This window comes from Ischnura elegans, chromosome 1 (genome assembly GCF_921293095.1).
Source record: "Ischnura elegans chromosome 1, ioIscEleg1.1, whole genome shotgun sequence".
NCBI lineage: Eukaryota > Metazoa > Arthropoda > Insecta > Odonata > Coenagrionidae > Ischnura > Ischnura elegans.
This window is the reverse complement of record NC_060246.1, coordinates 97,356,461-97,374,806: the sequence shown is the minus strand read 5'-3', so window position 1 is coordinate 97,374,806 and position 18,346 is coordinate 97,356,461. Positions and strand designations below refer to the sequence as shown.

Here is an 18,346-nt window from a genome sequence, read left to right as displayed (position 1 = left end):
TTATAGGATAGATATATCTTTAATAAGTATGATTTATCGGTTATGTCTATTTCATTTTCCCACAGACACTTAGCAGGCGTCCTCCATTTCACGATTAAGTTTTCTCCTAGTCCTTTCACTTTCATCTGAGGGATAAACGGGTGATGTCGCCATAAAAAAATCCGCCACTTTCATGACCCTTAAAGGCGCTGAAGCGAGTGGGACTCAAACATGGCCCCGGAAAGGAGGATACACCACGGAAGGGAGTGGGAGGGAGAGTGTGGTGAGATGAGAATTCTCCTTAAGAGATATAGATGGGTGGACGCGTCGTAACGTAGACAACGGATGGAGAGGATGCATGACGGGTGATGACTTTCAGTGAAGACACTAAAAATGAGAGAAAGGGAGAGAAAGAGGTGACAGGACAGAGAATAAAAGGAACAGAGTACCTTTTAGTGATCGATCTAGCTGCTTGAAAGCATTTCTTGGGCTTCCGAATGGACAGGGGCTGGCAGTCGAATAGAGAAACCAAACAGGGAGTCTAGTCGGTGGAAAATGGCAAAAGGAGTGAGGTCAGGAACAGCAAAGCTGCAAAAACGCCCTTGTGATGTAGGGGATTGAATTGTCTGGCTATCTTGATGATGGCACGCTTAACCCGTCATCTTATAAGTTTTGTGGCTGGGAATTAGATTATGGATAGACTGTTTTTTTTAACCTCCAAAATATAATTCAGTAAACAGTTCCCCTACGGAATCACCCCTTCAAGTTCATATAATGTTAGAAAATTCCATAGATTGCCTTTTGAATTCGATCCTACATCACCCGAATGTACAGAAAACTCCGAATTGAAAAAAAAAACCCGAAGCAGTGTATTTTATAGAACACTTGACGCAAATTAGGATGGTTCTGGTACGAATCTGTCAAGTAAAATGTTTTTTTTTTCTCAGTTAATTTTCCCCAAAGTATTCGACCCAATCGAATTTTTAGCAAGCTATTATCATTTATGATTTTTTGAATCAATGAATAAAGTTTTGCAATATTAATTTACGGGCTTCGTCACGTTTTTCAGAAAAAAATACGAAACAAGTGGCATTTTCTATGCATGAAGGTTTCTTCTATTTCAGATGTTTACCGTATGATGCGTGGATTGTATTAACTTTTTTGCGCATTAATATTTCCAACTAGACGCCAACCTGCATCTATTGAAGCGTCATGCGCTCCGTTAAGACAAAGACTTAATCTTCTATCCAATATAAAAGTTTATGTTGTTCATGAATAATTTACACTGCCAGTTTACAATTCCTTCAATATTGAGTAAAATGTTTGAGTGCTCAAAAAGTTGTGGAAATACCTACTCTGTCGTATGAAAATAAAGAAACGTACTAAGTCCAAAAATTAAATTTTAATGATTCACAGTTGATTATTCGGTAATTTCTCCACTTGGGTGTGTGCATTCTTTTTCACGTGAATATACTGCGAATGCCTTGATGGAGTTGTAAATCAATGTCAAGGACGCCCATTTATTATTTCAAGCGGAAATTTTCTCATAAAAAAAAAATAAAATTTGCGTCCTCCAAAAACCTGGAAAAAGTAACCACTAGCTCGACCGATAGCGTACAGTGAGGCACGGCTCATGGTGATCACCAACATATGATTTGTTTGTTGAAATGTGAAGAATAAGGCTAGCACCTAAGACATAAACTGAAAAAAAAGTGTAAACCGCAAACTTGTTGGCCATTGCAAATGAAAGTCATGCTAATAATGATATAGAAGTGCAGAGAAATTACGATTGGTATTTATGTGAGGATATATGAATATATTTGGATTGATACCAATCCTATAGAAGGATATTTGCAGCGATAATGTAAAAAATATTGATAGTTCATCATTTTATTCCCCAGTATTTGGGACCGCCGCATTGTTGAACTCAAAAGAAAAAAAGAGCGTGAATTATTTAAAGGGATTTTACCAGAAAAATTGAGAAAAGATACCCACAAGGATTTTCAAGACCTCTTAGCATTATACTACGAGGCAAATTAGACTTTACTAGGGAATAATTTCGGTCTCTTGTTTCACTGCCATCTTGAAAAAAAAACGCATAAGAAAAGGAAATTATCCACCGAAGTAGCGGCGCAAATGCGAGGCATTAAAAAAAAACGTTAAGGACGGGAAAGGCATTCGCTCAATACCCATCCACTAAGTCGCTAATAAATAAATTTTACAGACGTTGTTTGGCGAGTTTAATGCTCTTAGCAGGTGGGATGGATAAGCAAGGAGAGAAAGATAGAAAATTGGATGGGGATAAGAGAAAGGGAGGGGAGGGATAAAACAGAGGCATGGAAAGAGCCATTCCTAACGGAAAATAACACATTACTTTTCTAACATACCCTTTATAGGAAGAGAAGAACTCTTACGTGCGCGGAAATCATTATGCCCTAGTTAACGCCTCTTTACCTAATATCCTCCATCCTAATATCCCTGTGCAGTTATCCGGATAAGGGAATTTCCTGCGCTCGGAAGATCATGGCTCTGAGGGAGAAAAAGCAGAGGGATACTACAAAATGCTGCGGTCGAGATTCTTGGATGCTGAGAAAAGGGAATGAAGGTTCCCAAATGGAAGGAAAAAAAGGCTGCCCAATTAATAGAAGAGAGAGAGAAATATAGCGAAATATAACGACACGGTCTTCTTAATCTTCTCGCGATTATCACTGGGCTGCCGAGCAATTCGGCGGACCTTTTTCCTTTACGGGGTGGAGGGAGAGGTTATGGAGGAGGAAACGGAGAGTTGGGATGGCTATGAAGACCTGAGAGCGTTGGAGAGGAATTCGAGAGCACAAAGATGGAGAAAAAGGATATGAGCGAAACGGCTAGAATGAAAGAGCGTTCCCGGAATTGAGGTGAGATTGGGGGGAGTAAGATGAGACGAGGGAAGGGAAAGAAGTCAGTGCTGGTGATATCACTCGCGTTCTCAGTGTTCACTCAGTTTCATTTTGGTAGGGGCTTTATCAAACAAAATCAGTATAGTCAGATTTCAGCATTGTGGAAGAGCATTGGTACAATTCTTGCACACATATCAGTTTTCCATGGTTCTGTGTGCTGAAATATGAGCAAATTATATTTATTTTCAATGGCACGCAAGGCTTTGAAATGAGTAACAAAAGATTTTGGGTTTTTCTATGTTGAGTTTCATCCAGGTTGCCTATTGAGGTAATTTTAAAAATAGTTAAAAAATTAACGTATAATAAAATATAAAAATCATTGTTGTATTAATTAAAAATGATGATTAAAATAACTAATAGCAATGAGGATTAAGAAAATAATTATACTGCTAATCTGCCAAGGTTTAATTAATAACCAAAGAAATTATAAACTCCTGATGTATTTACATGTAGGTGCAATTACTTCTCGCCAGCATTCACGAATACTAATACTGGTTAAAAAGAACAAAGTCAAAAACTGACCGACCCAATCTAAACCTAAGACTTCCAGTGACGACATGTAGGACTCATCTCTTTTGGCATCACCAGAAGCAACAAATATAGAAGGTAGAATAGTGTCTGTTCGACCACCATAGGTGACAAAAGAAAATGTGCGACGTGATAGCAATGAGTATGAAGCGTTTATAACTACACACGGCCGCAACATAGAGTTGGGAAGAAAATGCCGTGTCTCGAAAATTTCGGATCGCCCTTTCCGAGAGGAGAGGAAGGAATAAGAAGAGGGAGAAGTGAGTAAGAGTTTCAAGCCGGGAGTTTGGATGGGTGGATAAAATGGAGTTCTTGTAAAGTACAATCGGAGCTCGGAATTGGAATTCGCTGGAAAAAGAACAATAAATATTGGGAAATAATAAAACAAATAAGATATGGTACAGTTGAGACTCGGTAAACAACGGACTAGATATGAAAAAAGATAAATATGCAATATTCATTCAAAAAATGTAAAAATTAATATTCGTTTTAAAAGATGTAACGCTAATACTTAACATAAGTATGAAACAAGCAAAAACCATATACATCTACAAGTATCATTATCGCACATCGACTGAATCAAAAGTGATTGTTGACAATGCGTGTGTCTTTAATTTAATGTCGAATACGGTTTCATTTTTATATACTTACATGAAGAAAAAATCATAAGTTGACAATCAATTCAAAAATAACCTTAAAAATATACATTAAATATGAATCACTAGCACATATTATTTAGTAGAAATGTAAACTTCGCCAAATCATAGAGAACGATAAAAAAAACCAGGAACAGGTAATGAAGAGAAATATAGAGAGAGGTGACATTCACGGGTCCCCTCCTACTCCTGCAATGAGATGAAGGATGAGGAAAGACGAAGTAGTAGTCGAAAGAAGAGCGAAGAAAAAAAGAAGTGTAGCAGAGCGTAGGTGGGTCAAAGTGAAGTGGGGGAGACGGGGGTTGGGAGGAAGCATTCGCCGAACACGGTCCGGTGGGCGGGACGAGTGTTGATGCAAGGGGTCTTCTTCTGCCCTGCCAGGGCCCCGCGTGAGACCCTACCACGTAGTAAGACGAGGCGAGGGAGTGGGTCGCCGAGGAACCAGAGAAAGGTGGTGGATTTGAAGGCAGGGCGAAAGACGGCAGAGAACACGACGCACTCACAAACGTGGAGGCTTTTTTCGAGGGCAGAAAAGGATGAAGAAAAGCTCTGCTGAAATGGAAAAAAGAGGGAAAAGATGCGGAGAAAGAAAAATAATGCTCGTGGAACAAGCGAGAGAGAGGGAAAGAGGCGAAGAATTGGGAGAAGCGAGGGTAAGGAGAATGGAGTGATGGGTAATCATTCTCCCACTCGCGGATTTCCCGTCTCTTATCTCTTGCCCCGCGAACACTTCCTCTCACTTTCCCTTCTTCCACGAAATCTGAGCGTCTCCCATTCAACCCTCCATCTACCTTCCGCGGTCTCTTCTTCGGGGATTTTTGCTATTTAAATCATCTCTCTTTCTCCTCGGATATTTACCACTCTATTTCTGCCACGCTGCAGGGTAAATCCTTTCGAAATGAAATATAAAGAGCCGAATAAATAGAGAAACAAAAAAATAGAGAGCATTTAAAGTTACAAGGTGGATCTCTTTGGTAAACACACGATAAACTACATTTAGCCTCCACACAAGGCTGCCCAATTATTAAATTTAAATACTACTCATCGTAACATGCTCGAAATAATGTATATTTTCTGCTCGAATAAGCTTTTGGCAAGGCCAAGTATGACTGTTGGGCGGCTTGGTTTTCAATTCAGCATGTCCTCGCTGATGAACGGTTATTTCTAGCAATATTTAATAAATAGTAATAGTTTATGTTCATTCCAGCGTATGGTATATGCTACCATATAGTTATATTAATTAATTTAAACTTAAATAACAGCCTTGAGTATGTAACTATTTATAATGGCCTATCACAGATCCAAACATTGGAAACGTAAATGGAGAGAAGGAAAAGTATTAAAGATGTGTCGTTGAACGTAAGTACCACAGGTTTTATAATAAGAATGGTATCATCAGTAAGGCATTTGTCAAGGAAAAGGTGAAATTAGAAGTAATTTCGACTAAATGTACAAGACTTAATTATTACCACTACTTGAAACTACAATTACGAATGGCGAAGGAAAATGGTGCAATTGAGGACGAACATCATTATCATCTACTAAGCATTTCCTCTACGATTAATGTGGCTTGTTGTGCTTGGAAAAAAGTTTTGAAAAATCACTATCCGTGGAGAGAGAAAGCAATCATCTCTTTTTCCGAAAATTGCCTTTGAAAGCCGGATAGCGAATGAAAACTCTTCAACAAAATCTCTGAAATGATTCCGGGAGACTGATTACTGTATCTTCCCTATGATTACCTCTTTACATTTCCCCCATTCTCTCATTATTTCTTTGCAACTACTAAAATCTCTTCCACTCATGCCGTATTTGCCTACCTTTACCAGTTTTTCTGCCTTAACCATTAGTTCGTCCATTAGTCTCGCCCTTCTCCTCCTTCCGTTCTTAGGGTCCTCCTTACTCCAAGCATTTCCTCCATCCCATTCCGATGCGCTTCTTTCTCCTTGAGAGTTTCCACCGTGCGGTATGTTGTACACTCTTCATGATAGCTCTCTCACTTTCTAAATTTTTTCCTTTCCCTTCTCTTCGTTTTCATGTTTTCTCTCCCATAAAATATCCAGAATTTTCTTCTTCTTATTCTTTTTCTCTCGCAAACAGCGTTTTAAAAATTTATTTTAATTTTCCCTCACATCTTATCTTTCTCTTCTCTTTATTCTTTCCCTCCATTCTTCCCATCATTTTTTATTACTTAGCTTGTCTCTTTTCTCTCTCACATACTTCACCAGACTCTGTATTGTCTCAGATATTTTTAAATATAGTTTTCATAGAATTCTTTGTATTGTGTAAGTCGGTCATGTATAAAATGTGGGAATATATTTTTCATTAACTTATCAAAAACCTTTTCCATAACAAAATAATTAATCAGATAAAAATGGATAAATTTCCACCAGGAAAAGAAGGGAGAGTTAGCATTTATTTATAATAATCGAAAGGAAGTTACTTAAAACAAATTAAAGAATGATTCTTTACCAAAACAGCATGTTTAAATATAAAAAAAATGTATGAAAAAAGTATGTGATAACTTTGATATAGGAATTTTAATTTACAGATTTCCTTTAAGAAAAATCACATAAATTACAAAAATGGTGTAGAAAACATCTAGTGTTTCTTTGTAAGTACTTGTGAACTCTTTCCGGGCTTTCTATCCGCTAAGAGTTTTTGATACTTGAGTTTCAGAGATTCTTTCAGGGAGCCAGTGGAGACGACACAAGTTGCGATTGAAGCGTTGGTAGCCAATAGTCTGGTATAGGGGAAAGCACTTGAAGACTTCACGAGAACGACGCTGAAGAGAACTTGACCCTGGGGAGGAGGACATCTGACTGCCTACCAGATGGAAAAGTGTTTGAGTGAAACGGGTGCGGGCCCCTTCCTTTCCTCCAAGTTCACGAAATCGACCTTACTTTCGTCAGGTGCCCCTGCTATCTCCTGCCCGTTACCCCATTTGACTCTGCTCCGACTCCCAATCCTTTTCCTTCAACCCTTTAGAATATTTCGCTCCCTTCAAGACCCCCACACTCCTGTCTCCTTGCCTTTTAGTTCAATTTATTCCGTTTCTACGATTGAGGGCGCTTTCCTTCCCTCCTCCACTCCTTCACCATCACCATTAACGAGCATACCTCATCCATGCTAGGAACTTCTCTTTTGGGCTCTTATGAGGCAACAAGGGTTCTTTTTCAAGTTTCCAGTGCCTGGCTCAAAAGTATTAAACTGCTGCTTCCGTTCTCCCATTCAACATCGAAACAAACTATCGAATTCATGTATACTCCATAGGAGATATTTTGTCGAAAGAATATTCTCCTCCTTCACTGTTGAAGAGGCGCCTATACGACTTAGAGAGTGAATATATATACGCAAACGCACTCGTTTCAATTGCTCAAAACTTATATCTTCCATTCAGACATGCTCCAGTCATCCAAGCGCAAAGTGGAAGGATCATTCGCAGAAATATCATAGTTGATACTTAATGAACACTTTTAACAGCAGTAGAGGGAGCCTACTTAAGCATTTGAATTTGATCAATGCCTTAAGATACCAATTATAAGCACGAGCGAATATGATGGATTTATTATTCCATTTTTTTGGTTAGTTTTCCTCTGTTAAATATCCGTCATTCAATAAGTTATTCAAAAGAGAGTTCGGCATTTTCAAGTATCGCTCTCAAATAATTAGAGAGCATATTTGAATTGGAATTTATGCATAATAAATACATTGATATGACAAAAATAGATACATATTGAATAGAATAAATATTGACGGAAGCAGTATGGATCTCAAAATGGTACTTGAAGAACATTATGCGTATGCGTATGCTGCTACGCAAGGAATTACGCAACACGATGTTATGTCTACGAGGAATAATAGACATTCAACCAGTCGTAAGCTGGAATTTTTTATTTTGAGTTTGGTAATTATACTCAAAGTGCCATTCCTTTCACAAGCAATGGCTAAGAATATTCTCATGTAATATCATTTTATAGCCACTAAAAATTAAAATCCGCCCAAAACCGTGAAAAGTGGAAATCGTTGTGTCCTTGGTTCAATGCAATTTGATTTTACATGCATTGAGTCACTACCATGCTTAATTACTCCCTTTACATGGAAAATGATAAAGATGAATATATGTAGTAGCTTGGCATGAATTTCTCTTAAAAATGGATATGCAACTAAAATACGAAATTTTGAAACATAATGTGAAATGGGGTAGTAAGTTGATGAGGTATGTGAAAAAAATCAATGAATATTCGCAAAATAAAATTTTATGGCTTATTGTTTTACGGGTAATGTAGCAAAATTTGATGTGTTCGTTGCTGAGGAAGTTCATTGAGAAGGTACAATCGAGGAAACCACTATTTAAGACGATAATATCAAAGGACTCAAGTAAACGCAAGGGAGTGAGAGAGACAATCCCCATAAATTCACTGTCACGTTCGAGAACAAATGAACGTGGAAATAAGCACGTAGACACGAGTTTACATTCGAATTGGAAGACTTGGAGGATTTATTCTGCACCACCGCATCGAAGTTGAAGAATTTTTATTTCCATTGTGCTCAGCCATCGCGTGAATCACTGGGTCAAGCAAACATGAATTAAACCCGGAACTAACGGTGCGTAATTAGCTTAAATAGCTTCATCACGACCATACAAAACATAGGCTTTTGGGGTTATCTATAGAGTGTTCAAACGGCAGTTCGGTCAGTAATTAACGTAAAATTTAACGAATATGCAAGCAAATGTGCAATTCTGGTGGCCCAGTTTTTATTTCTTTTTAATAAAAATTCAATCGCTTATGATGGAATAAGTTCATCCTTTCTGTAATAAATGTTGACCCGTACTAACTAAAGTGGAACATTCAGTGGTTTCACAGAGAGAAAGGAACACGGTCTTCTCTGTACCTAACTGTGGATAATAATTCACTGTAAACATATGCATGTAGATGCTGCAGCCCTGGAGCAAGTTTTAGAGCAAAGCAGACGATTTTAGAACAGAATAAGTCTTATCTAGAAACACGTTTTCGCGTGAGAAGAATGGAGCAATGGACTCGTTGCAACAAGTCAATAAGCCCAACAAAACTCGGATTTCATTGGTAATTACTACTATTACTACTACGGCTACTCTGCTTTCCATGTGCTCATATTCCCTTTGTTTTCCTTACCTTTATTCATCCTCGACGTTTTAACTCCCCTATTCTCCTCATTTAGAGGAAGTAAACTTTCTGGAGCACTGTCCCACGAACATTATAATCGAGCGTTCCGCAGTCGGCCTCAAGATGTGTTCTCACTCATCGCCCATTGAAATGGGTTCACAAAAGTTGTCACTAGCGTCGCTGACGGGTAGACCAAGCCAGATTTCACGGATAGGTAAGCTACAATAAGGGATGATAATTAACGTTTATGTTATTAATGATGTGATGTAACAAATTTATAACTTAACAGTGTTTTTCCTCACAGTTGTAAATATCATGTACTAATTATTGGAAAACTAAGGATCCTCAGAAGGATATTGGATCGCTCATCCCTCATTGTCACGCCGCGGAAATTTGTGAAAATTTAGCTTCAACGGTAAGGACTGTTTTCCTTTTATATATTAATTCCCATGATTTCGCACTTCCACCCGTGAACCCAGATTTTAGAAATGAGATTATACTAGTTCCAAAATTGTGTAGATACCTACAGTTCTAGTTGTGGTAGGGAAATAGGGCAAGGAACTGCCCCGAATATGTTACATAGCACAGGTTATAAAGGATGTAAAAGAGAAGAAATACGTTGGTATGAAAATGCCAGCGCATAGGAAAGAAGAATGGAGAGCAGCGTCAAACTAACCTTAGGATTGCTAACTGGTTATTATAATGACCTTAAGATCGACGCTTTAGGTTTTTGCAAGAGCATAAAAATTTGCGGCAAAATAGGAAGAGGAAATTTCCGGACACATACCACTCTTGCTTGCTTGCGGCAGGCGGACGAAGATGACGTAGGAGGCATACTCGGCCATGAGCGCTGCGTCGGCTGCGGCGATGGCCGTTAGGATGCGGTTGACCGGCGCGGGTGCAAGGTGCGGCCGGGTGAGCACGGCCACGTTGAGGGCGTTGGCGAGGGTGCCGAGGGCGCAGACAGTGAGAGCGGCCACCGGGTGCAGCGACTGGTAGCTGCTCACCATCCGAAGAAGCAGGGACCTGGGGTTCTCGCAGTAGCATGAACTACACGAGACCAAATCATTCGTAGAATGGTTAATTAAGTACAATATATTTTATAAAATAAAGTAACACAGGTTAATAAAGTGCAATATATGGTAAATAATGGAATATAACATTCCAGGGCATGCTTCGATGATAGGGGCGTAATAAGATGCTACAAAATGATGAATAAATCAGCTATACCTTTGTGGAGCGCCAAAGAATTTCATTAAATAATGCGCAAGTTCTTTTTAAAAGGAAAGAATTTTTAATTAACGCTCACATCCTCCAAAGGGCTAATTGACCAATGAATTTGAAAAAGGATGGTGAAAATGACCAAGAAGAGGACTATAATAATGACCACATTAACTTTGATGAAAAACCTCATTTTAATGAACCTTGTAAAAGTGCTTATAAATATCACATGATACGGACGTACAAGACTGATATACAGTCTATGAAATAGAAATAAAAACCAAAATGAAATTTAGCTGCCACTAATTTCCAGAGGAATGTTGTACAAAGTTGGGCGAAATATTTCTTAGTTTACAATAAGTTTCGCCAACAAAGTTTGTCATACCGAATTAAGAATCAATTTTCCTGGAAGTAATTAATGATTAAGGAATATATTTTACCTTAGGAGGTAGCATTATAGCTAAACCAACCTTTGAATACGTCATTTATTCATAAAAGTTATAAAATAAAGTTTTGTTTTATGTAAAAGTTTACATTCTCTTATAATCAATGGAGCATCTATCGGAGTTACTGAAAGAATTAAATTGAAGTTTGATTTTATTTTAAATTTCACTCACGAATCTAGTCATCCTGAATGATCAAAAAAATATCCTTGCCATAACATTTTCTTTTAATATTGATTAAACTTACATGTTGCTTGAATCGTCTCCATTCATTTTAGGTCGAGGTTGGATACCAGTATGGTTCCTTCGATGTCCGAGATGAATGGGATAGCCATTTGCTCCCACTAAAAGAGAAATTAAGTTGTAATTTATCAAAGATCATTCTCTGTCATGCTATAAATGTCAGACATGATAGGCTAAATGTAGTACTAGAGAAACATTAATGAGGTCAAAATAAATATCAATTCCCTAACGTGGAAGAGCTAAAATACAAGCTAAGCAACCATACAGCCCAAAAGAAAATAAATATTTAAGCTATTTTTAAATAAAGATGTGAATTATAAACACAGATTGACATGTTATATTATATGCATTGATTATATCGTTCGGGGTGTTTAATTCATTAGCGTAGACGCATAAAGTTAAATATACGTCTTTTCTCATAATAGAAATAAACTTCAAAAAGAAATTCTACAAAAGCAATTATATTAAAAGTCACTGACTAATGAAAAGAATTAGCCTTTTGCGTGACATGATTAAGGGAAAGTTAATGGTTGAATTATTAAGTAATATAATTCTTATTTCTTATTTGTAATTATTCTAAAAATGATATTTTGATACAAAATTATTAAATAAGGTTCCTGCAAATGAAGGGTAACTGAAACATTATATTTTCATTAACGTCATATCTTAAACATGTCTTGGGAATACCAGATTATCAGATATGGAATGATTCCAAGGAATAACAGGGGGAATCCTAATAGAATCGGTATCGATTGGTAAATGGACCAACTGTTATCTCCCCAGCCATATGTGGGTCGACTCAAGTTTTCTGCACGGAGCAGCTGAATCATTACAAAACTAGCTCTTTTTTTGGCGACCTGGAAAAGGATTTTTACCACGTTTTATTATACTCGCTTTCTTGTTTGTCCATCCGAGGAAAATCTTGCAAATCAAAATTTGACCTTTCCTGATTACCAGGAGCACTAAAATTTTCAGAATACCTCAGAATACCTCTGGCACCTGCTGACAAGCCAATTTCGGCTTAGCGGGACCAGAATGTTTGTTTTCATTTGTAAATTTACACTTGTATAAACATTATTTCTTGTTTGTACATAGTTAAATGAATAAATAAATAAATAAATAAATATAAAAATTGAATCAAAATGCAATGTTTTTATACTTTTACCACGATTGGAACAGTATTTGGAGTAATATTGAGAAATAAAAATTAAATATGGAGTCCCAAATGTGACCCCTACCATCCAATGGAGACGCTGCAAACATAATATGCGCGATAAAATAATTGTTTGTAAAGCGTTAAGTACCTGTGTATTTTCTTTTGCCTGTTGATCTGTTAATCTGTTTATTACGAGGACTGCGATTTACCATCATTTTGTGACTTGCCCTAAAAATTGCATATTGCTACGTAGTATTTTTGACTTCTCAAATAACTTCTACCGTCTCTAGGTTCCATTCACTAAATGATTAAACAAAGTTTGCCACAAAATTATTTCAAATTGAAGAAGAAGTTTAGCAAATTTTATTTAGAAATGAAAAGATTACAATCAAAAGAGAAAGTGAGGAAGTGTATAAAAATACAGTGTGGTCAGACATCAATGTTAGGACATCATGATAAGGTAGATATGCAATATGAGCAGTGTTATTTAAATATATTATTAGATTGGAGTTCTTGGGTCACTTGTTTTACTTAATTTAACTAAATAAAAAATTACCTTGTAAGTTTTCGCGGAATAACGATTGAGAATTTCTGGACGAGTCTTGATAAAGCCGTTGAATTATTATTGATATCCCTCGTCGATTTTAAATAACAGAAATTATAAAATATACTTTCAATTTTATAATCAGATAAACGGTGAAGAGAAATGAGTGGAAATTCATCTGATTTTAAAGTTAATGGATGCGAATGTTCTTACGCTTAATTCAAATTGTGACGTAACTATAAGTAAATAGAGTCAATGTGATAGTAATGATTATCCTACTTGATACAAAGGGTTTGTTTTTTTTAAAGATTATTCTGTCTTGCCAACCAAGAAAGCTGTGGCATTTTGTTTCAGATAGATTTTCTTATAGTTTGGAATTATATATTATTAAAAAAGATAGAATATTTGATACAACCACCTGGTGGCTGTAAGTACTTAAAATTTTAATCGATTGAAAACTTCCTCTCCAACAAAACTAAAGGGTCTTAAATAATGTAACAGTATAATAATAGCACTTTTATAAAAAATATGTTTTAATAAAAAAAAGAAAATTACGGCCAACGGCATCTTAAATTATTGAAATTTTCAAATGTGATTGATGAGAAATTTAAAATAAGTATTAAGAGAGAATTACAGTTATCAAAAATGAAAAACGTGGTGCACATGTAAGATTATATTCGCTTTTGCTGAGAAAAAATCTGATATGCGTTTACCAACAGGTATTAAATTTATAATCTTTGATGTGCACCACGTTTTTCGTTTTTTATATTTGAAATGCTATTCTTAACTTATTTTAACTTTCTCATCAATCACATCTGAAATTTTCAATGGTTTAACATGCCGTTGGCCGTTATTTTCTTCTTTCTGATAAGTAGTGTTTTTTTTATAAAAAAACTGTTTTTATACTTCAATGTTTTTATTTTTTTTTCTGTCAATTAATCGTTTTCGAATGTCTGCGAGTTCCTTCAGATTTCTTCAGATTACATTTTTTTTACACCAAAGCATTTCATCGCAAAAAAATCGGCGTCGCTAAAGATGACCTAGAGCATAACCTAAAAAAATGGAATATTATTCGAGGTTCATGTTCCATTCAATGTTTTTATCCTAGAAGGATTAAAAAAAAATCAATATTTTAGATATTATATAGATTTAACATGTACACAGATGTTTACTCCTCTTTTTCCATAGGAATTTTCGTTCTAAATACACATATGAAACTACATTTACGAGATATATTCCTTCAATGCATTAGTCAGAGTTAGCTATTTGACATATACTTAAATATAAGCTTTGTAAACAAATAATAAAAACATAGAGGCATTGAAATGTAGACCTTATCAATAGACAAATAAAAGTTTTTTGAAAGTGCTAATAACGCCCCTTAAAATAATCTAAACTGTCAAAAATGTAAACTTTTGTATTTTTCTTTTAAAAAGTGTGGGAAAATGAAACACAGTGGAAAATTATCATTAAAAAATGAATTATGATTTCAAGGGCAAACAGAAAATATCGTTTCATGAAATGTGATTATTTATAAAAAACATTAGTGCTCTATGGCTAAAATTTTTATTTATTATTTTTATTCCCTGGTTTTAACGAGAAAGTTAGAAGTAAAATTATTATTTTATAGGAGATTTTCCCAAATTGTTTCAAGATATATAATTGCAACAATAAAAATGCCCATGTCTACCAAAGTGAGAAGTTTAGGGAAACTGATATTTATAAGGATTTGCAGCATATTTTTTTCAATGGTTCCCGTGCAACATATGGTAGGTATTCTTAAATCTTGAATGATAATGAAAGCCATGGATATGTGCGAATATTACTTCTTTATCTCGAGTTGAGTTGTGACTACTCTTGAGTAACGAGTAAAGGCAAGCCTTATTAGAACCAACATATTATCGTTTTATCAATCCCCTAATGCAACATATCTTTTGGAAAATGGAAATGGTGACAAGAAACGTTGATGGTAATTGTGTTAGAGATAGTAAATGAATGAAAATTTATTTGTTCCGAACATTTTCAATAGGGCCATTGAATTGAATCAATTACTACTAATAATTTTTAGACGGACTAATGTGTCCAAAATTACTACGAACAACCAAAGTAAAGGCATTTGTACGATTATAATGAAGATGAATCATGTAAAATTTGATACTTTGATGGCCTTGCGGAATTAAAATACTGTAATGGATTTTACGTGCACTTCCGATCTCTCCTGGAGAAAAATATGTATAAAATACTCTTGGCTTCTTAACCAGGTAAGATTGTTAAAGTTTGCCCATTCAGATTTTGCCATGATAACGATGATAGGGTCACTCGTTGAAATGATAGCCTTCAGCAGTATTAACCTATACAAAACCCTAGAGCATATTACCAAAATAAGGAAGTCCATTAAAACACTAAGAAAAAGCATAGCGCCGTAAATTTAGGCAACAGTTGATTCATATACGTATAATGTGTAGTATTTACTCCATGACACACACAAAGGTAGCGATTCAGTTTCCAAAGGTAAACGAGTATCGAGTAAGATAAATAATTAAACTAAAACTATTTTACTAAAAAGTTTTAAATAATGAATACATTTTTTAAACAATGAGATATGGGAGATTACCCCTTGGCGGTCCAACGTCAAGGCTGGCTAGATAGGCCTGATGCAAGCATCATGTTCAGCTCAGTTCACAAGGTTCGCGAAGTTCAGCTCAGCATCACAAAGTTATATCGGGGGAGTATGCAAGGGCAATGTTGCAAGAGATGTCACACATAGATAAGTTTTAAATAATGAACTCTCTTATTTAACCTATTGAATAATATTACAGTCAGTGGACGTTTACTATGGACCGCAAAGGGTTAACGACAACAGATTGATGAACGCTGAGCTGTCAAATGGAGAGGAAGCACTATATGATTCTGAGGCAATTTATTTACAAAATTGTAAAAGGAAGCTTGAGAATAATAGAATTAAATCCTGATCATGAAGAAAAGCTTATTCCTTCCGCAGCTTTCCACAAATACGTCTCCATAAAATTGGACAGGCTGCGGAAACAAAGAGAGAACAAATTATGAGACTATAGATATGATATAACTCTTCGTGAGGAATGGAACGCGCTTATGAGTGCTGCATTTTGAACCATCTTCATTTTGTGATTAAAATTAGCTCATAACTCATTCCATTCATGTAGATGAACAATGGAGGATGACGGCGTGGGTATACAGAGGGATCGAAAATACGTCATGCTCATCTTGCGAGAGAAAGACTGCTTAAAGTTAATTAATGTTCATCGAATGGAATTGGATGCCCTAGCAATAAATACAATTACAGTTTGAATCTAAACGCCTCCACGATATGAAGCGCAGTTGAAAGGAAAAATTTAAGTTGAAAGTATGCTTAAAGAAACAAATCCTCCGATGATTGACAATAAAATAGTAAAACTGATTGGTAGCCATTTATTTTGGAAATTTTGAATTATAAAAACATTTTGCCTCTTATCTATGAGTATCATAAAAATAGGATTTTTTTCTTTTAATGATTTTTTTATTTAATTTTAATACTCATTTTGACCAGCCATAGTTTTGCTGTAGCTAATTTAGTTCTCAAGAAAATAAGTATCTCAGGCTAAGTTTATGAAAGCATTTTCATTAACTCATACGGAAAAGATGAGTTTCATGTTGTAGAAAATGATAGACTACCTGATGATATATAGTTTTTAAATTAAACACAATTCCAAATGCTCATTACTATCATTGATAAATAATAATGATGGTGGTCTGACAAATATCACTACTTACTTTTCGTGATAGCTTTACTTTTCATCACACAACAATAACATTGACTGTTATTAAGTCAAATTAAATAACGTGAAGATAACTAATATTCGATAAAAAAGCTTATATCTCAAATATATTAAAGTGGCTGTTAGTGATTTACGAACAGAGCGGCAGGAAAAGGAGAAGTTAGTAGTTTCCCAAGAGTAACAAACCAAATCGAAGTATGAAATACGTAGAACTGGACAAGTAAATGTGATATAACCTTAACCGTATCATATTTCCTCCAAATAAACGACATATTATAATTCATGTCACTTTGAAAGTGCTACGGTGATTGCACGCAATTGTGAATATTATTCTGATAGAAGAAATCGGACCAGGTGAAGCCGAAAAATTGCACTCTGAGATAGTGATCTTCATACTCCTCGGCGCCAACCTTGGCATATTGACAAATGTTCACGCCTTCTGGCGAGTAGGAAGGAAGGCTCAATGCCAATTGAGATCAAAGTCTTCGAAGAGAATCTTGTATGCAAATTTTAATGAAGGTTATTCCAAGGGGAACTATGAGTTCTCCTTCCTCCGAAAAGAAACACACCTAATGTGAATTTCATTCCGGACCATGGAAAACTTTCTTAATACGCACGGACAAATGTTACCGTAATGTGGATTTTCAACGGCAACAGGAATACGAAGGAATGATCTTTATTTTATCATTTGCCGGTCATGGTATAAGTCAGAGTTGCGCTTCTTTTCAAAGATTCTCTGCGAAGCAGCGCCAAGACGATCTTTGCCCTCCAGTAGTCGATGAATAATGCAGCACAGGGTTTTGTGTCGTATGCCCAGCACGTTTTTCATCATGATACATACGAAGTACGCATCCTATGTCTGTGAAGTCGAACTAAGTTTCATTTCCTGAATAGTCAGGTACTTCGATGCTTTAACTCTTCTTATCTCACTACTTCTATCTCACCGGGGAATTCAAGCATGATTCATCGTACTGGGTTGCCATTATCACTCAATATAAACTATATCTTATCCTAAGTCCATAAATAACCTCGTATTAATGTTGATTTCAAGATACAGTCTGTATTGAACGAGTCTAAACTTAACAACTTATTACAATGATGAATGAAGTAATGAACATGGATAGGATCAAGAAGGTCTTGATAACTCAGGAACGACTGACTTTATCCCCGTCAAATATGATGACTATCCATCATTTCAAAAACTCTCTACTCTTGCACAACTCTTAGAAAATGCATTTATACATTTATCAAGGTAGGTGAAGAAACATTTTAGAACTATTTTGGTTAAGAATTTAGTCAGCACCAGATATTTGAGATGCTGAAAAGTCATTCCCCATAACCAGGCCTAAAAATACAAATTTCCGTTAATTACCGCAGAGAAATGAAAATGACTGCACAGGCTATTAAAAGATGTGAATTTATTTCTATCAATTTGAAGCTGTGGATGCCTGGAATGGCTCATAGCAATAATGTCAGGTATACAAAACGTAAGGGTACTATTGCGTGTAACATTTCATATGTGCTGTATTTTTCACCTACGCAAATATTTAAAACCTAATCGGTGTGCGCAGCTAGCACATAATCTATTGAACTCCGATTCCGGTTCAGGTCAAGCATTTATCCCATGTGGAATGCGTATTCTCGAGTATTGGAGCGTTATAACTTTGAGCATGAGTAATTTTTATTACATATGGCTGTG

General features: G+C 35.9%; 1 protein-coding gene across 1 annotated transcript in view; it reads right to left on the bottom strand.

The window, feature by feature from the left end:
• LOC124166836 overlaps positions 1–18,346 on the bottom strand; it is a 603,633-nt gene that overhangs the window by 116,676 nt on the left and 468,611 nt on the right. Inside the window, exons 7-8 of the mRNA XM_046544536.1 lie at positions 11,158–11,254; positions 10,034–10,296 (exon numbers count right to left, since the gene is read on the bottom strand). Of these exons, the coding sequence (XP_046400492.1) occupies positions 10,034–10,296; positions 11,158–11,254 (360 nt within the window). The remainder of the gene's footprint in view (positions 1–10,033; positions 10,297–11,157; positions 11,255–18,346) is intronic.